The sequence below is a fragment of the Glycine max genome, chromosome 5, assembly GCF_000004515.6.
Source record: "Glycine max cultivar Williams 82 chromosome 5, Glycine_max_v4.0, whole genome shotgun sequence".
Taxonomy (NCBI): Eukaryota; Viridiplantae; Streptophyta; class Magnoliopsida; order Fabales; family Fabaceae; genus Glycine; species Glycine max.
The window spans coordinates 32158948-32179246 of NC_038241.2; the positions used below are offsets into that span (position 1 = coordinate 32158948).

General features: G+C 33.7%; 1 protein-coding gene across 2 annotated transcripts; it reads left to right on the forward strand.

The window, feature by feature from the left end:
• The first annotated feature begins 6859 nt into the window (after positions 1-6859).
• On the forward strand, positions 6860-19737 carry LOC100788308 (probable starch synthase 4, chloroplastic/amyloplastic). 2 transcript variants are annotated; one of them, XM_003524743.4, is made up of 16 exons: positions 6860-7192; positions 7281-7419; positions 8256-8346; positions 8457-9549; positions 9625-9676; positions 10307-10429; positions 10520-10595; positions 10668-10852; positions 10933-11127; positions 11207-11278; positions 16131-16340; positions 16824-16949; positions 17418-17567; positions 18616-18677; positions 18758-18833; positions 19048-19737. In XM_003524743.4, the coding sequence occupies exons 1-16, from the start codon at positions 7050-7052 to the stop codon at positions 19222-19224; spliced, it is 2970 nt and encodes a 989-aa protein (XP_003524791.1). In that variant the 5' UTR covers positions 6860-7049; the 3' UTR covers positions 19225-19737. The 2 variants fall into 2 exon arrangements, with proteins under 2 accessions (XP_003524791.1, XP_040871388.1); XM_041015454.1 differs by lacking the exons at positions 18616-18677; positions 18758-18833; positions 19048-19737 and having other exon boundaries at positions 17403-17503.
• The last annotated feature ends 562 nt before the right edge of the window (positions 19738-20299 follow it).

Consider the following 20299-nt stretch of genomic DNA (forward strand, 5'->3'; position numbering starts at 1 on the left):
GTATCATAGGCTCATCATTGTGTTGTACTTCTTCATTACTGTTTGTAGCCATAACTGAAGTAGTAATCACCTTACTGCTAGAGGCAAAAGTTAAAGGGACTTGCACTCTAACTTCTTTAATTTCCACTTCTTGTGGCACTGTACTCCCACTGATTTCACCGTTTTCAATGAACCTTGCATTTCCAGTTTCGACAATTCTCATACTATTATTAGGACAATAAAACATATACCCCTTTGACTTTTCTGGATAACCAATGAAATATCCACTGATTGTTCTTGCATCCAATTTTCTTTCTTGCGGATTGTAAATTCTTATTTCTGTCTGGCAACCCCAAACATGTTGGTGCCTTATACTAGGTGTCCTATTTGTCTACAGTTTAAAAGATGTCTTTGGAACTGCCTTACTAGGAACCCTATTCAACAAATACATGACAGTTTTCAAGGCATACATCCACAAAGATAACGATAAAGTCTAATTGATTAACATACTCCTAATCATATCCATTAAGGTTCTATTAGACCTTTTTGATAACCATTTTGTTGTGGTGTACCGGGAATTGTGTATTGCACACAAATGCACGTTTTTGAACAAGCTTAGCAAATGGACTGGGTGTTGCGCAGTTTCATCATATCTTCCGTAATACTCATCACATCTATCATATCTAATAATTTTCACATTTATGGCTAATTGCCCTTTTACTTCATTATAGTAAATTTCTAAAGCATTCATTGCCTAAGAAATCTCGGGCAGTAAGTAGACATAACCGTAATGTGAATAATCATCAATAATGGTGATAAAGTATCATTCCTTTCTGAAAGAACTAACATCAAAAGGTCCACAAATATCAGTATGCACAATTTCAAGAAGCTGAGTGCTTCTTGTAGTTCTTTTCTTTGTATATTTTGCTTGTTTTCCCTTAATACAACCCACACAAATATTTAGATCCGTAAAATCTAGATAAGAAAGAATTTCATTCTTTATTAATCTTTCCATCCTTTCTCTAGAAATGTGACCTAAACGTTTATGCCACAAGAAAGCATATCGTTCATTCACTAAACTATGTTTAGTGCCAACATTATGATGCAGAGTTAAAACACTTTCAGCATACAAACTGTCTATTTCCAATGTATATAAACCATCACAAGAATACCAGTACCAATGAGATGATTATGCTTAAATAAATTGAAACATCCATTACCAAAATTAAAAGAGTATGCAGTAACATCAAGTTTAGATAATGAAACTAAATTCCTAGATAAGCTAGGTACATAAGGAGTTTCCAGTAAATCTAAACGATGTCCAGTGTTGCGTTTTAAACAATAAGTCTCAACTATTTCCATTGAAGCTTTCACTTCATTCCCCATGAAAATGAACTTCTCATTTGGGCTTATGGTTTGAATTGTAAGGAATCTCTGCATAATGTTAGAAACATGAGACATACATCCAGAATTAATCCATCATGTATCATGGGAAACTACAGTTAAGTTTGATTCAAAATATACATGAGCATTAAGCTCACCATTCTTTTCGAATCAAGACTTACACTTTAGGCAATCCTTTTGGAAATGTCAAAATTGACAATTATTGCCCTTTGATACCTTTCTTCTGGATTTGCAAAGAGTTGTCATTGTTCTTTAATGACCCTTTGCCTTTATCATGCTTCTTCATAGATTTTTTTTCAAGCTCCTTGATTCCCTTGGTGGCTAACATAATGGACTAAGTGACTTCCTTGATTCTTAAGTCTCGTTTCTTTCTGAACTAACATACTGTGCAATTCATGCACATTCCATTTATCTTTCATGGTATTATAGTTCATTTAGAACAGGTCAAACTCAGACGGTAATGAGTTTAGAATAAAATGAACAAGAAAGTTCTCATTCACAACCATTATATTCCCAAGGTCTTAAGTCTTGCTGCAATGTTTGTCATCTCAATGACATGTTCATACATAGTACGTGAACCATCAAACTTCATGGTGGTCAATGTACTCATTAATGTCCCAGCAACAGACTTATCAGCTGTTTGAGAGCACTCTCCCACTAATCACATAAACTTTTTAACACTTTCAATTTTAGGGAGAGTTGTCTTAATACTGTTTGCAACAATCATTCTCATCAATGTTAGGCTGAGTCTATTAGATCTTTCCCAAGTTTTATAATGAACTTTCTCTTCATTGCTACTAGCATCAATAATAGTAACAAACTTCTCTTCCAACATAGCAAGATCATGATCCAAAACACTGAGGTGAAATTGGACTTGCTCATTTCTATTAGAGAAGTTAAGCCCATTAAAATTGGCACATATGATACATAAGAATCCAATGAATTCAAAATATGTATTACATAATAAAATTCACATACGTGTTTTGAGACATAAAATACATGTCATACATATGATTCATTCAAATAACGGACAATGTATATTGATGTTCTCCTTTGGGAGATACACCAACATACAACATACAAACATAATGATGCTAATAAAATTTTAACATTATTTGACAATTAAATATGCACCAATTAGTAGTATCTATTTCCTTTGGACATATAAATAAAACTAATGATACACACAAATTGCCTACAATTATATTCATTAATTATAAGAACAACTAATCAACCTTTGAGCGATCCATAAATGCCTTATAACAATGAATTTCAATTACCCATAAACCAATAATCATATAATTTAGCATCCATTATTCTATGAGTAATTGGAATAATCATTAAGTTGAAATTAAATAACCTTACAAATTTGACCACTTTGGTGACTAACAAATTCAGCATACATTTAATTCCGACCAAATATTATTGAAATAATCATTAATTTGGAATTAAATACCCTTACAAATTTGGCCACTTTGGTGACTAACAAATTCAACATACATTTAATTCCAACCAAACATATATGGCCTGCACATACTTATTGCTATTAACAATTCATAGCCATTCTATTAATTTCGTTCCAGGCCATAAAATAATATTTGTATTTATTTATGTTTTTGCATTCAAACACGTTCAAGCAAATATGTAGCATATACATATATTTACTGCTACCAATAATTTCAAAGCATTCACGTTAATTTAATTATAGGATATAAACTTTCAATCCTTCAATTACGTTTAATAATAATTTCCAGAAAAAAAAAAACACAATTGGGACTGGAGATAGCAAAATGGGTTACAAATAGCAATATCCAAAATTTCTAGTTCTCCTACAAGGAAGGTACGCGTAGCAGCGGCTTTTCAATTGAAATTGAAAGAAAGGTACATGCAGCCGCATGCAGCCGCACAACTTTACAAAACCAATTCACAGCATAGCGCGTCATTCTTTCTCCATAATTTAATATATAAATAACTTTAATGGAAAGACAACCTTCTCCATTAGAAATAAAATTGGCAGCAAAAGCTTTTTCTTAGAAGTTTTGTATAATATTTCTTTCATACAAAATTTCATACTTTGCAGCGGAAAAACATAATTAATGCCAAAAACACACTATCCAAACATGTACTTTAATTGAAAATACATGTAATAGAAATTAAGATTCCTAAATTTCATAATTAGGTTTGATGCATAACTTGAAGAAATTAAATTATCCCTAAATTTCATAATTAGGGTTCATGCATAATTGGGAGAAATTAAATCATTCTTGAAGAATCATAAATTTCATAACACATGCTCTGATACCACATATAAAAAATTCTTAAGGGGTTTTCTAGATTATCAATGATAAGAAACAACAGGATCTTGAAGCCTATGGTTCTCACAAACAATCAATAAACAACAATAGATAATGATGTGTACCTTTCTCCATAGGAAGACTTGTACCTTTCTCTTTGGAACTTCTCTCCGGTGCACTTTGATTTTCTTGAAAGAGGAGAAAAATAAGATTTCACTTCCTTAGGCCTTTCTTTTTTGCCTCTCTGTGTTCGTGATGACTATGGGTGAGAGAGAACACTTTCTGGTCAGGAAGGGGACCTAGAAACTTCTCTTATTAAGTCCAATTATAATTTAATCCTTAATCGTTAATTATTTACTTATTAGTCCCTACACAAGTCACATGCCTCTCACATGAGACATTAATTCTTACACTATATGTACTAGAAGCTTTGAAGACACGAAGTTTTATTTGAAGCGTTCATTATTTCTTTCTTTGTGTAAAGAGCTCTCTCTGTAAATTCATATAAACTTTAGAAAAACTCTAAAAATATTTTGTTCATCTTGAGGGAAAAAATTAAGTGTTGAAATTGCTTATCCGTTTGTAAGACAATAGAATGTTAGTCATTTGCAATCAAACCAACAAATCTTTCTGATTTGTGTTAGATCCAGTAATGGTTTCGTAGAACAAAGAATACTGGTTGTAATAAGTTTGGAGTAAAGGTTGAGTTAAGAAGCTAGGAGTTGCAGTGACAAATACTTGTAACTTGTTGAAGTTAGTGGAACTTGGTGGCTTGTCAAGAACTAGACATAGTTTCGGTGGTTGAGACGAACCAATATAAATTTCTTGTCTTATTCCTTTTATTTTCTCTTTTGCTATTTGAATTGACCTAGGGTTTGAATTTGATATTTGCTTTTGAAAAACTCTGTTTGTTTTATAAAAATTTGAAACTATCATCTGATTTGCTTTGCAAAAGTATGATATTTGTTTTCTTAAGTCATATTTTATCAAACGATAACTTTATTTTTTTATCAAAATGTTTTATTTTATGAAAATCATAATTCAACCCCACTCTTGTGATATTTTCCTTCATGCAACATTTAAGGCGCAAACTTTGGTGGGGAAGTAAAAAAAATTGTGTATGGTGTACAAAAAATATAGACCTTTAGATTGATCTCATTCCATGGTATTATGGTACACTTTTCACACCTTACCACCACCTCTCTTGTCCCCAACTACACCTTACCAACATGATGGTGAAGCTAACATGCTTGGGTGAGATTACTTTCGGTCAGAACCTATCATAGAAACAATGAGTCCGCCAGATTTATCGTGCTTCATGCCGACTAATGACATATACCACCACAAAACCCAAACCCAAACCTGAGGTGCCAACACGAAAGCCAAACGTAACACACCACCACAAAATCATTGTTCGATGACACAACCCAAATTTGAGAGTTCTATTTTTTTCTTAATTTGATATTTATCTCTTCATGTTGTAATAGTTCTAAAACTTTTATTTGTTTGATTAATATTGGTTGTATAACTTCAATTTTTATGGTAAATATTGATTTGATATTTGTTCTATTGATTTTCTTGATTGTTGGTTGCTGTTGATTTTCTGTTTTAGTGAGTTGAGGGATGTTACAATGTTGTGTTACCCTTTTGTTTGGATGGAGGGGGAAGAAGGATAGTGTGGTTGCGCTGTTGCAGTTGAGGATTGTTGGTAGCCGGAAGAAGAAGGCTACCAGGAATCGTGATGATTTGCGACAAAGAGAAGAATGGTAAAGTAGAGAGTTGGTGATAAAATATGGAGAGTGCATCATACTATCATGGAACAAGATCAATTTAAAGATCTTTATTTTTTATACATCATATATAAAGATATTTACTTTCCCACCAAAATATGTGCCTACATGTAGTAGGTATAATATCTTGAGACTAATTTAATATTTTAAACTATACTTAAAGATTGGTATATAGTTTTTCTTCTTTAAAATTTTTAGTTTTAATTTTTTCAGTTCCTTATAAATACTTTTTATAATGTATTTTTTTTTCTTTTATCTAAGTCACGTTGTATTATTTATACATACAAATAATTTTAAATAGTTTTAAAATATATTTAAAATTTGAAATTTGAAATTGCAATGTAATAAATTAGTTAATTAGTATATATTAATAATAATAATAATAATAAATAAAAAAGCAATGTCTTTGACATGTAATAATGAAGATGCTACCATATAAAAGAAGACTTTTTTTTTTTGTTTTTTTTATCATTATCATACGATACAAGACTGAACGGACTCAACCATAGATATTTTTTAATGTTGTGTTTTTCTTACAAGTTAATATCTTAGTCAACATCAACATCTCACTATCCTAAAACAAGAAAAAAAACACCAATATCTCACTCAACGGTTCCATTACTCTTTACATCAAAAGTGTTCATTATCTCTACGACATATACTAGAAACAAATTGTTATTAGGATAATGTGACAGCACGCATGTAATTAAAGAGTTAAATTTCTTAAACCCATTAAGTTGCATTTTAGAGATTGCATAAAAAAGTAGTTATGCCTGAGTCAACCAACCTCAAGATTGATTCAAAAACATTTTTGTTATATAAATTTGTTTTATTATATGAAAAATTATACACCATGAATATATTGAATATTGCGATATTCTCCTCTCACGAAAGTATATAAATATTAGGTCTTATATAATCTTCTTACATATAAACTAACCTCTTTTAATTGAAAAGTAAATAAAAGAAATTTGAGACATTTTTTCTTTCTTAAATGCTGTCCACCAAACAATGCACTTGTGACAGGGGTAAAAAGTATTGTCTGTCTAGCTTTTTGCTATGAATCTAATATTCAATATACATTTTGAGACTCGATTAATTTAAAGTCAAGTTAAATTATAATATTTTTTTTATTCACTGGACCTTGAATTCAAAGTTTTACTTTTTTTAAAATGAGTAAAAAATAATATAAAAAATGAGTTCCTTTTATCGTACTACATTAAGAAAAAGAAAAATTCCTTAATCTCTATCATCACGTCAAACATTGCTTCATAACTTGGGTTGACTCAAATGACGTGGCAAAGTGCTACCCTACACTATCAAGCATAAGCACCTTTCCCTTCCGATAACTGAGATATCAGCCGTTAGATTCAATCCAGCGGTTCTTATTTTCTGACTGTGTGAGTGCTTGGTTGCAGATGATTCGGTTCTCAGGAGGCATTTTCTTCCTTCTATTTGCGCTAAGGTCAAGCCAAAGCAACTGAACTGAAAAAGTCGAAGAAGAAACCGTTACTCTTTTTCTTCTTCTTGTGCTTTTGATAGTAACGCAGTGTTTGGTCGATTAATTTGATTTGAATGAGAAATGGCGTCGAAGCTGAGAACGTGCTTCGTGTGCTGGAACCTGAGCGGTTTCAACTGCGTTAACCACCACAACGCCAATAATAATTGGGTAGTGCGAGTTTCGTTTCCAGCTTCTTGCAAAATGCGACACCGCGCCACTTTCAGGTACCAATCTTTGTCTCTTAATCTTACGCTACGTCTTATTCAGATTCGTGGTTTGAAATTCAATGCGTAGTTGTATTGTATGTGGCAGTTCACAGCATAAGAGACAACAGATCAAGCCTTCCGCAGAGGGAGGTCTCCGTCAAAATCAAGATGAAGAAGACGACACCGAGGTTTCGTTGAACAACGATGATTCTGTGGAGAATTTGAATGATGCCACCGCGCCTTTGGTATCTCCTTTTCCTATGCATGATTTTTCTAAATTTTTTGTGTATGGTTGGTGCCGTAGGAAAAGAGGGAAAAATAAAGAAGAAAAGACATTAGGTAGGAGAATCAGAGATGTTAATCGATGATATGATATAATTTCTCTCTAATAAAGTGTTCTGAAGTTATTAACAGTGGTACAAAACTTTAGCCTCCTTGAATGTTAGCTTAGAATTTCATCAACTAGATTGTTCCACTTTCTAATGGAAAGGTTGGTACCTGAACTTAGAATGCATGCATAGAAAATAAATATCAGGGAAGAGAGCAGAGTGATATACCTAATAAACTGCGACAATATATTATCGAAATGGAAGACTAGACGTTTGGTTGGAGGAAGTTTTAGCCCATATAGGTTTCTCAGGAAGGGAAATTGATGATTGGGGGTTGACGTTTGAAACTGAAAAAAGGACTTACTGGAAAGCTTGCCTGAAGAATCCAAACTCCAAATTTGGTTACATGAATGACTAGGAAAAAGAATATAGAATTGATAAATGTTGTCTTGTACATAAATATTACAATAGGGTACCCATATCATGAATCTCAACCATTTTTTCCCAGTTAGACGTGGATCAATGTATTGCTTTTCTATCATATTACAATATGATGTGCAAAATTTTAAACATGAGTCCTTTACCAATCCTCATTACTCACTGCAAATTTTGTTGCATGGTCTTCTCAGTATAAAAGGCTGGATATACCAGTCATTTTGTTACGTGGACATACTTAGAAAGGAAAATTGGAGAGGTTAAAACATTATTATTTTTTATTACAAGTCACAACTAATCATTTAATTATGAAATAGGCCATAAACATAAATGGAGCAGAGCAGGCTGAACAGTTGTCTGGTAGGCAACTTGAGGATTTGCTGGTCATGATAAAAAATGCAGAGAAAAGTAAGATATCTTTCTCTGAAATACTTGTTGATTTCTTTTTCTAATATCCACATTTTTTGTTCAATATTTTGTTACCTATTATTATTAAGAATTTTATGTTCTTCATGCAGACATTCTTCTTTTAAATGAGGCTAGGATTCGTGCATGTGAAGATCTTGAAAAGATTCTTGTAGAAAAGGAAGCATTGCAAGGAGAGATTAATGTCTTGGAGACAAGGTTGGCTGAGACTGATGCACGGATTACAGTTGCCAACCAGGAAAAGATACATGTGGAATTCTTGGAGGGGCAGCTAGAGAAACTGCGTAATGAGTTGGCCCAAAAGGGAAGTACTGAAAGAAAATATGCTGAATTGCATGACCTTCAAAATGATGATTTGAGTGATGCAAACCCTCTAAGTCATAATGTTAGCATTCATTCCCTTACTGAGGAGCTTAATTCATTAAGAGCAGAAAATGCCTCTTTGAAGAATGCCATAGAATCATTTAAAACCCAGCTTAGTGATGTCAAGAATAATGATGAACGTTTGGTTGCATTGGAAAAGGAACGGTCCTCTTTGGAATCAGCCCTAAAAGACTTGGAATCGAAACTATCAATCTCTCAGGATGGTGTATCACAAATTTCTACGCTTACAGTTGAATGCAAGGATCTGTGGGATAAGGTTGAAAATTTGCAATCATTGCTAGATAAAGCAACCAAACAAGCTGATCAAGCTGTTCTTGTGCTGCAACAAAACCAAGATCTTCGAAGGAAGGTGGATAAATTGGAAGCATCTCTTGAAGAAGCTAATATCTATAAGCTATCATCTGACAAATTGCAAAAATATAATGAACTAATGCAACAAAAGATAAAACTATTGGAGGATCGTCTTCAAAAATCAGATGAAGAGATAAATTCTTATGTTTGGCTATATCAACAGTCAGTGAAGGAATTTCAAGATACACTTGATACTCTGAAAAAAGAAAGCAAGAAAAGGAATTTGGAAGAACCGGTGGAAGATATGCCGTGGGAATTTTGGAGTCAACTGTTACTTCTTATTGATGGTTGGACACTAGAAAATAAAATATCAGTAGATGATGCAAGTCTTTTGCGAGAAAAGGTGTGGAAGAGAGACAGGCGTATTAGTGATACCTATATAGCTTGCAAAAAACAAACTGAACAGGAGGCTATTTCTGCATTTCTTGGGCTTTTATCATCTGCGACAAGGTATTAACTTTTAATGCTAAATTGCAATTTGTATATCTTTCGCTGTCTTATGTATCCCTTATTTCTTATCTTTAGTCCAGGATTGCACGTGATTCATATTGCAGCAGAGATGGCACCAGTAGCTAAGGTGCACTCGTTGTATCCCTATGTTTTATTCTTGTTAATTCATTTTATCTTATCCCTATGTTTTATTCTTGTGAACTCATTTTACCTTATCCTGTACGTTTTTAAGTTCTTAACATTTAAGTATCTTGATCTATTTGAAATATGTATGCTGCTTTGAGTGCATACGTAGCCATATATCATTATCTCACATTGTATTTCCTTGTTAGTATGCAGAGTTTTCCTTGTAGATACTTTATTTGTATCCGTAGAAGTGAATATTTTCAGTGCATGAAGCATCTTCGATTATCCTGTCAGCCCAAGATATTAGTTCCTGAATTTTTAAGTCCTAAATGTCATAATATCGTATCATAACATGCTGATTATCTTGTCAGCCCAAGATATTAGTTCTATTATTGCATTTATTCTCAGATGGGCTAGTTGTTTTGGCAGCAGTAGAGTTTTTGTCCTGATGGAATCTATATGAATATTCCTTCAACTCAAATTTAACATGATCAAGAAGCTCTCTGTTTGATTATTTCATTTTATACCTTTCCATTTTGTTTCTCCGAGGATGACGCCAGATCTTCTGCTTTCAGCTAATCTGTTTTTCGCATTACATACTAATGTTTAAATTGAGTTATTTCTGTGACAGGTTGGTGGTTTGGGGGATGTTGTCAGTGGTCTAGGTAAAGCACTGCAAAAGAAAGGACACCTTGTTGAAATTGTGCTTCCCAAATATGATTGTATGCAATATGACCGTGTCTGTGACTTACGGGTATGCTATTTTATTAAGAGTCAAACATGTTGATACAGTATTGGTAATTGGTATCTTGCACTACTTGTAATAATTTGATTATTGTTTCAGGCTTTGGATGTGCTGATAGATTCATACTTTGATCGTCAATTATACAAAAATAAAATCTGGGTTGGCACTATAGAAGGTCAACAATTAAATATTTACATTTTAATTGATTGTCTTTATCTGGTTTAGTAACTTCGCTTTGACTATGCAGGCCTTCCTGTTTATTTCATTGAGCCCCATCATCCTGATAAGTTCTTCTGGAGAGGAAAATTTTATGGCGAGCATGATGATTTCAGACGATTTTCATTTTTTAGCCGTGCAGCTCTTGAGTTTCTTCTTCAAGCTGGCAAGAAGCCAGACATCATTCATTGCCATGATTGGCAGACAGCATTCATTGTATGAGCTATCTAATTCTTTCTAGCAAATTTTTGCTCTTTGAGTAACTTAAAGAATTGCATTTTGTGTTTCTTTGCTAGGCTCCTCTGTACTGGGATATATATGCCCCAAAAGGATTAAATTCAGCTAGGATTTGCTTTACATGCCACAACTTTGAGTATCAAGGAACTGCGGCAGCTTCAGAGTTAGAATCATGTGGTCTTGAAAGCCACCATCTAAACAGACCAGACAGAATGCAGGACAACTCAGCGCATGATAGAGTTAATTCTGTCAAGGTATGGTCATTAAGTTATTATTTATCATATTATATATCATCAGCAAAAATAAGTAATAGTTTTGCCTTCCAATGGTCAGGGTGGAATTGTTTTCTCAAACATTGTGACAACAGTTTCACCTACTTACGCCCAAGAAGTGAGAACTTCAGAGGTATGGTTTATTTCTTGTTAAAGTATCCTTTTTTTTTATTAATTAATACGAATTATAAGGCAATAACACATTTAGCAGAAGCATTAGACCAACTGGGAATAACATCTATAACTGTCTATTTTATTCTCCTATCTACGTAGAAGTGAGTTTGGAAAAAGGATTGTTAGAGATATAAAACCATTAACATGTAAAGGTTTTCAGGAGAGTTGGTCCTTGACTTGGTATTTGAGTCTTTATGAACAAGTGGTTAAGAAATTGATTTTTGCTGCTTCTGTCTTTCCAATCAAACAATAGTTCCAGTACTTTTTTTATTTTTTCTTTAATAAAAAAAAAACTGTACAAGGTTGAGGGGGCTTGTGCTTTGTTCATGTTTCAAGCCCAAACGGCTTTCAAGTGAGAGTTTATATTTAAAACCATTTGCATGCTCCCCCTAACAACTTAAGATTCCGAAGATTTGGTTCTTGACAAGAATACAAAGGGCTCTCCTTCTAATAATAATGAAGGATTCTTGCCTGTCTTTGTATCATTATTTGGATTTTGATATTGTGGCATGTATATGAGGGAAAGAAGTGTTGGTAGTTTATTAGATGATAGTTGATAGTTTTAGAGAATTGTTTTAGAAAGAAGGCTATGTCATTGATTTCTTGGATAATCAATTACAACATACCAATTGCCTATTTATAGGCTCAAGTCACCAACCTCTCAATGGTGGTGAGTGTTTCTACATTACTTTAGGTCTTTCTAGAGTTTTTATGATAGATTAGTATAGTTCTAGATTCTTCTATCTTATACATACACTTATAGTTCTAGATTGTTCTACCATATTCATACACATTATAGTTTTAGATTATTCTACCATATTCATACACACTATAGTTCTAGGATATTCTACTATTTCATACATATTATATTTAAGAATATTCTAGAAATTTGTAGCTCATCTGCCGAACCTGCCCAATCACTATCGGTGTAGCCAAGTAATTCTGAGTTGGTTTCGGTAGTATACCATATACTGAACTCTTTTGTTCCTTGTAGATACCTCAAAATTCTTTTTCCTGCTCCAAAGTGTATTTGACTTGGGCTTTGCATGAATCTTGATAGAAGACTTGTAGCATACATTATGTCAGGCCGTGTAGCTTGAGACTTGATGTAAAGTGTAGGCTCACTCTTGCTTCTCCTGAATCCTCGATCCATGAAATACTGATCGATTCTGCTATACCATACTTGAGGTGCTTGCTTCAAACCATAGAGTGTTTTTCTTAGTCTTAACACTTTGCTTTCTTTGCCTTCAGACACGAATCCTTGTGGCTGCTCCACATAGATCTCTTCTTCAAGTACGCCATTAAGGAAGACAGATTTGACATCTAGTTGATGGATAGTCCATCCTTTTTGTGACGCAAGAGCTATTAGAGCTCTTATGGTATCAAGACGAGCTACTGGTGCAAATGTCTTATTGTAGTCAATTCCAAGTTGCTGTGAGTAACCCTTAGCTACTAGTCTCGCCTTGTGTTTCTGTATGGTGCCATCAGGGTTGAGTTTTGTCTTATAGACCCACTTAACCCCAATGATATCTTTTTCATGTGAATGATTTACTAACTCCCATGTGTTGTTTTTCTCGATCATATGTATCTCTTCTTCCATTGCCTTGACCCATACTTCATGCTTTGACGCTTCTTCAAAGCTTCCGGGTTCAAGTATGGCCAAGTTACAGGTTTCATATATGTCCACCATAGATCTTACTTGTCTTGGAGTAGACTCTGGTAATGATAGTTCTTGATCTTGTTGTTGTGGTGGAGGCGAAGGTGGTTCACCTGGGTCTTCTTCTTCAGCTTCTTCTTGAGGTAGTTGAGCGGGTATAAGAACATTTTTCTCCACTTTTTTTTCATCCCAATTCCAAGAAGCGTACTCATCAACTTCCACATCTTGACTGATGACAAGTTTCTTAGTTTGCAAGTTGTAGACATGGTAGCCCTTAGAGATATTGCTATACCCAAGAAAGATACCTCGTATAGTCTTGTCTTCAAGCTTGTGCCTCTTAACGTCTGTAATATGAATGTAGCATATAGATCCAAAGACCCTTAGGTGCTTTGCTGATGGCTTCTTCCCATTCCAAGCTTCAATTGGAGTCTTGTCTTTTACAGACTTAGTTGGACATCTGTTGAGTATGTAAACAGTAGTGTAGACTGCTTCAGCCCAGAATGTGTTAGGTAGTCCCTTCTCCTTGAGCATCGATCTAGCTATTTTTATAATTGTGCGATTCTTTCTCTCGGACACTCCATTTTGTTGAGGAGAATATGGGACTGTAAGTTGTTGCTCAATGCCTTCATCCTCACAAAATCTTTCAAACTCGCGAGAGATGTACTCTTTGCCGCGATCACTTCTTAGTACTTTTATCCGTTTTCCACTTTGATTTTCAGCAAGGGCCTTGAACTTTTTGAATACTAAGACTTCTGATTTTTCTTTTAGAAAATATACCCATGTCATTCTAGAGAAGTTATCAATGAAGAGTATGAAGTAACTGTTGTTCTCATGTGATGGCGTCCTCATTGGTCCATAGACGTCCGTATGTATCAGCTCCAATAGATCTTTCGCTCTCCATGCTTCGCTTGTGAGAAAGGAAATCAGTGTTGCTTACCAAGGAGACATCCTTCACATACTTCATTATTCTGCTTTATGCTTGGAAGATCTCTCATCATGTTCTTCTCATGTAACAACTTCAAGGCATGTGTGTTGAAGTAACCAAATCTTCGATGCCATAGCCATGAATCATCAACTTGTACCTTCATGACAATGTTTGTTGCATATTTTAAATTTAGAGGGAAGCTTCTATTGCTCTTATTCATCTTTACTTGGACTATCTCAAACCTTTTATTTTTGTTGTCTAAGATTTTGCTTACACCTCCTTCAAAGTGATCTGTGTAACCTCTCTCCATCATTTGGCCAATGCTTAGAAGATTTTCTTTTAGCTTGGGAACTAGTAAGACATCATGGATGAGTCGCGTACCTTTATCTGTCTCCACCATGACAGTGCCTTTGCTTTTTGATTCAACCACACTTCCATTTCCCAGTCGAACTTTGACTTTGACAACTCATCAATGCTTTTGAAAATAGTCTCATCCTTAGCCATGTGATTGCTACATCCACTATCCAAGTACCAGCTTCCTCCCTTTTCTTTTATTGAGTCTTGAGTGGCATAGAACATACATTGTTTTTGATCATGCTCCTTTGCGATATTGGCTTGATGCCTATTTTTGTTGCGACAATTTTTCTCTACGTGCCCGAACTTCTTGCAATGGTTGTATTGTGACATATTACGGAACCAACAATTTTTCTCTGTGTGGCCTTGCCTTTTGCATATATTGCATGGAGGATTTTTATCTGTTTTGTTCTTAAGGAAATTCCTAGAACCTTCTCTTCTTCTGGAAGTTTCTCCATAATTTTTCTTTCCTCCATTATCTTTGTTTTGGGACTGAAATTTAAACTTTGACTAGAAAGCATTTTCAAGTGTATCTTTTTATGCCTATACAGTCTTTGCTCATATGCTTCAAGAGAGCCCACAAGTTCTGTCTCTGATAGAGTGGACTGATCTTTGGTTTTCTTAATCGTTGTCACGATTGGGTTAAACTTTTGGGGCATAGTAATTAGAATTTTCTCAACAATTTTTTTGTCAAGAATATCTTCCCCAAAAGCTCTCATTTGATTAACTATTTCTTTAACTTTAGAATAGTAATCTTTAACTGTCTCGGACTCCTTCATCTTCAATAGTTCAAAATCTCTTTTTAGAGATTGAAGTTTAACGGCACGTACCTTAACACTTCCTTGAAACTCCTCCTACAATGTGTTCCACGCTTCTTTGGCAGTCTTGGCTCCCATAATTCTTGGAAAAATTGGATCAGTCACCGCTTGTTGCAAGGTGAACAACGGCTTTGAATTTTTCTGTTTATTTTTCTTCAACTCTTTTTCTTGAGATGCATTAAGAGTTGAAGTATCCGCGGGAATAGTGAAACCTTCTTCTACTATGTCCCATAAATCTTGAGATGAAAAATATGTTTCCATTTTAACACGCCAGAAATCATAATTTTCACCATTGAAGATAGGGACAAAAATAGTTGACGATTGAGTAGTGTTATCCATAGTTTAGAAAAAAATATTATTGGAGTGGGTTAATAGTACAAAGGAAATTTTTGAAGTAGTTGGGAGGATTTTGGAATGGTAGGTAGGTAATATAACTACGCCCAATGTATAACCGAACGTAGCTCTGATACCAATGTTGGTAGTTTATTAGATAATAGTTGATAGTTGATAGTTTTAGAGAATTGTTTTAGAAAGAAGGCTATGTCATTGATTTCTTGGATAATCAATTACAACATACCAATTGCCTATTTATAGGCTCAAGTCACCAACCTCTCAATGGTGGTGAATGTTTTTACATTACTTTAGGTCTTTCTAGAGTTTTCATGATAGATTAGTATAGTTATAGATTCTTCTATCTTATATATACACTTATAGTTCTAGATTGTTCTACCATATTCATACACATTATAGTTCTAGATTGTTCTACCATATTCATACACACTATAGTTCTAGGGTATTTTACTATTTTCATACATATTATATTTAAGAATATTCTAGAAATTTGCAGCAATTTCAATAAGAAGATATCTGATTTGATTTGCAAATTGGCATAACTTGGAAATTATTTGCAGTTGATTTTTTGATTTGGCTGTTTATCTGTATACTAAAAAAACAGTGGAGACACTTACAATTCATTCTCAGTGTTCCTTAACTTTAAATCCTAACTTTTCAATCTTAAAAAGTTATTCCAATGAATGATATTATTGTACAAATGCAGGGAGGGCATGGTCTCCATTCAACACTCTCTGCCCACTCCAAAAAGTTCATTGGTATTCTTAATGGTATTGATACTGATGCATGGAATCCTGCCACCGATGCATTTCTTCCAGTCCAGTACAATGCAACTGATCTTCAAGGGAAAGCAGAGAATAAGCAAGCCTTGAGAAGGAACCTAGGTCTTTCATCTACAGATGTTAGGAGGCCATTGGTAATTATTTGATAGAATAAATCATGGTTTTCTCTTCTCTCTCTCTCTTGAAATTGAAACCATTTCCTTGAGAAGGAACCCAGGTCTTTCATTAGTTCATCTTTTAATTTTCCTTATTTTTCGGAATGATAAGTCTAGGGCTAACTGCACTTGTGTGCTTTATGTAACATTTGAAGTAAATATACCAAGACTCCTTCAAATAGCTCAATCTTGTGAAATCTATCCATAAAAGTTATTCAGTGATTTACAGTCGAGAGGAATGGTTAACTTGTCTACAGTAGAAATATTTCTGTACCTGCCTTTATTCTTTATGGTGTCATTTTATGCCTGCTTTATAGGTATCTTTCAGCATATAGAGAATGAATGCTCTTTATCTTGATATTTCAAATTATCTGTTACTCATTTAATTATTATAAATCATGACTTATTGTTAGAATTGAAGATGCTTTATTGATTCAATTTTTCTATTCTTTTCGCTAATAGGTTGGCTGTATAACAAGACTGGTTCCACAAAAAGGTGTTCATCTTATTAGACATGCAATATATCTAACATTGGAGTTGGGAGGACAATTTGTTCTACTTGGTTCAAGTCCAGTGCCACACATTCAGGTTGTATTTTCTTTCCTTGTGGCTGAAATTTATAGGTATTCTACTGTTTTAAGAAAGGAGACAGATCAAACAATGCCAACTCATGTGCAATATAGGTGGAATTTATTCTAAAAAAAAAAAAAGAAAATGGATTTTACAATAGGCATATGTTTCAGTGAAATAAAATAATCACAGTTGACACTGATCACATTGTTGGGGAAACAAAAGTTACAGAACAAAAAGATGAGACAGGTAGCAATATTATTCATATTTTTATTGTTTGGCTTATATCTAGGATAAGCCCTAATACTATCTCAGAATTTGGAATTAAAGCCTAACTCAACCTCACAAAACTCTAGGTAATGTAAAATCTCAAAGAAATGCATTACTATTTACTATTCCAACGAGAAGTACCTAAAAGATATTTTACAATTACATATTAATTTGTATTAATCTTTGTCAACTGATTACCAGTTTTCTCTTCTCTAGAATGAATTTGAGGGCATTGCCAACCACTTTCAGAATCATGATCACATAAGGTTGATATTGAAGTATGATGAATCTCTCTCCCATGTCATTTATGCTGCGTCTGACATGTTCATCATTCCATCAATCTTTGAACCTTGTGGCCTAACACAGGTAATGGTCAAAATGGATGTTCACGCATTTCAAATATTAAGACTACAGAAAATGGCTTTATAGAATACTATGATTAAAGCAAATATATGCTCAATTCTTTTCATAATGCATGTATCTTGGTAAAAAGTTGTTTCAACATTTCGTTGAAAATTGTATTGTGACAACGGAGGCTTATATATTTGTTACTCAACTAATAGTTGATATTCATTCAGTGAAACTCAATCCATTATTAAGTGTGCCAAAATCCACTTTCTGCATTTAAATTAAATAAAGTGAGGTGACATCCAATGGGACTAGATGGTCTACAAGCGAGTTAAGGGCAGATATAAGGAAAGGGCTAGATTCAGATTTGGGAAACAAGACCTGGGGTTTCTGAGGTAAAGGCTTTGGGATATAAAGTGGGAAAACCGGAAAAGTGAGAGATTGATTTGGATCATCAAATCTATGATCCATTATGACATAGATAAGGTTGCAGCCTAAATACATAATTGAAAGTGGTGCTGTCCTTTTTATAAGACCCAATCCATTATGTCTCTTACATTAATTATTTTTAGACTAAAATACTCCTAATTAAAAGAGGGGTTGTAATGGAAAACCATTGGAAGAGATAGAAAGGAGTATTAATGATAATGGTAGTTTTGGAAAAAATATAAATTTGAAGCATTTATTGTTATCAACTAAATTAATCATTTTTCTTAATCCAGATGAGTTGGGTAATTGGGTCTTATAAATAGGACTGGTGGGAGTAGTAATTTATTGAACATAAACTTTACTTGAATTGGCACAAAGATTTGATAGTAAACAAAATAAAGGATGCAAGCAACGAAATATGGTGTGTCGGGAGTAATCAACACCGTATGGTAGACACTCATGCTTTCTATTTATGGTCAATATGTTAAATATCACTTACTGGTAAACTGAAACCTTGAGATGTGCACATATTACATAATTATACTCCTTTAGTGTTCTCGTGAATGACCAATATGCTGAATGTCTTTATAGTGTACCACTATTATGACTATTTTTTTTTCTAATTTCTTCCCTGCAGATGATATCAATGAGATATGGTGCCATACCTATTGTCCGAAAAACTGGTGGCCTAAATGACAGGTTAACATAGCATGATGATATTGGCATGAAAGCAAGCAAATTCTTGTTTTCCAAAGTAACTAAATTCTCTCATTTTGTAGTGTTTTTGATGTTGATGATGATACAATACCTTCACAGTTTCGAAATGGATTTACATTCGTGAATGCCGATGAACAGGTATCAAACAGTAAAATATCACATGTTATTACAGTCCTACATCACGTTATTTAGAATATAGTCGATTATACAAAATCATTTCACCATTGATTTTACTTCACCTGTTTTACCTCTAACCCTACCTTTCTCTCCTTTCTGCATTCTCATTTACTAGAGAAACATTATTTTATGCTGTTCATTGTTCTGGCCAACTCTAATGATCCAATTTTGACAGGGATTAAACGGGGCTCTGGTACGAGCATTTAATCTCTTCAACAACAATCCTGAGAGTTGGAAGCAACTTGTTCAGAAGGACATGAACATAGATTTCAGCTGGGAAACATCATCAGCACAATATGAGGAGCTCTACTTAAAGTCTGTGGCTAGAGCAAAGGCAGCAAAACTTGCTTAATTGAGCAAAAGAAGGGTTCCCTGTGCAATGGTTCAATTTTGTCAGTTTCTACATAGAGACAAGAGTTCAGAGTTAAAGCTCAATCAGCAGGATTTCACTGAGCATACCAGCCATTCAAGAACATCTCAGATTGGGAATGAATTTAATAAAAAATATTAAATGCAACATGGCTGCTGAAAGTATGCTGCAAGTTCCACGCCTCATCACCCAGTTACTCCTTTTTCCATTTGAACGGGGTTTTGATCATGGAAGCAATCTTTCTCATATACTTTGATGAATTCTAGGTGATATTTCAACTTTACTACGCCTTGCAACATTGTGTAGTTATTTTTTCTATTATTACCCTCTTTTCTTCTCTTATTCTTTTAATATTTCAACAGTATACAAAAGTCGGTCATACATGTAAATCGTTACAACTTAGTTCCCTACAAAAATATGTTACAATGTAATCAATTATTAAACAAAAAAATGTTCACTACTTGTAGCATTTTCCTTCCAGCAGTATGTTGTTATATCTCTTAGTTCTTTTTCTGTGGTTTGGAGAAGTGCGTGAAAGCTTGTTATCTTGCTGACTAACTCACATTTGTTACGACTTAAAGCAAAAGAGGAAACGTCAATCCAAAATACTAGTTTATTAGATGGAAGAGTCTCATGGATTAAGTACTATATTAAATTACTTATTCTACTCAACATAAGATTCATATATTGTCACTCCCTTCAAAAGTCAACGTTCACATTGGCTTCACTTTATCAACACTAACCCAATGATAATTTTTTTTCCCTTCACATTAACGGTTTCACTAATTCACAACATTATACTTTAATTTAGCCTATTAGTAATTTTTTTAGTCACAATGAAAACACCAGTAATTTTTTTTTATTTGTAACACTAATTTTGACTATTGAAGAAATGAAGAATTCAATGAAAAAGTTATAAAAAAAAATATAAACTTTTAATTCAAAAGTTGGCCAAAATTGATTGAAAAAAAATAAAATGCAGCTATCATTAGATAATGAACTAAGAAATATGTATATCCTAATTTTATATAATATATAAAATAACTCTCTCTCTCTC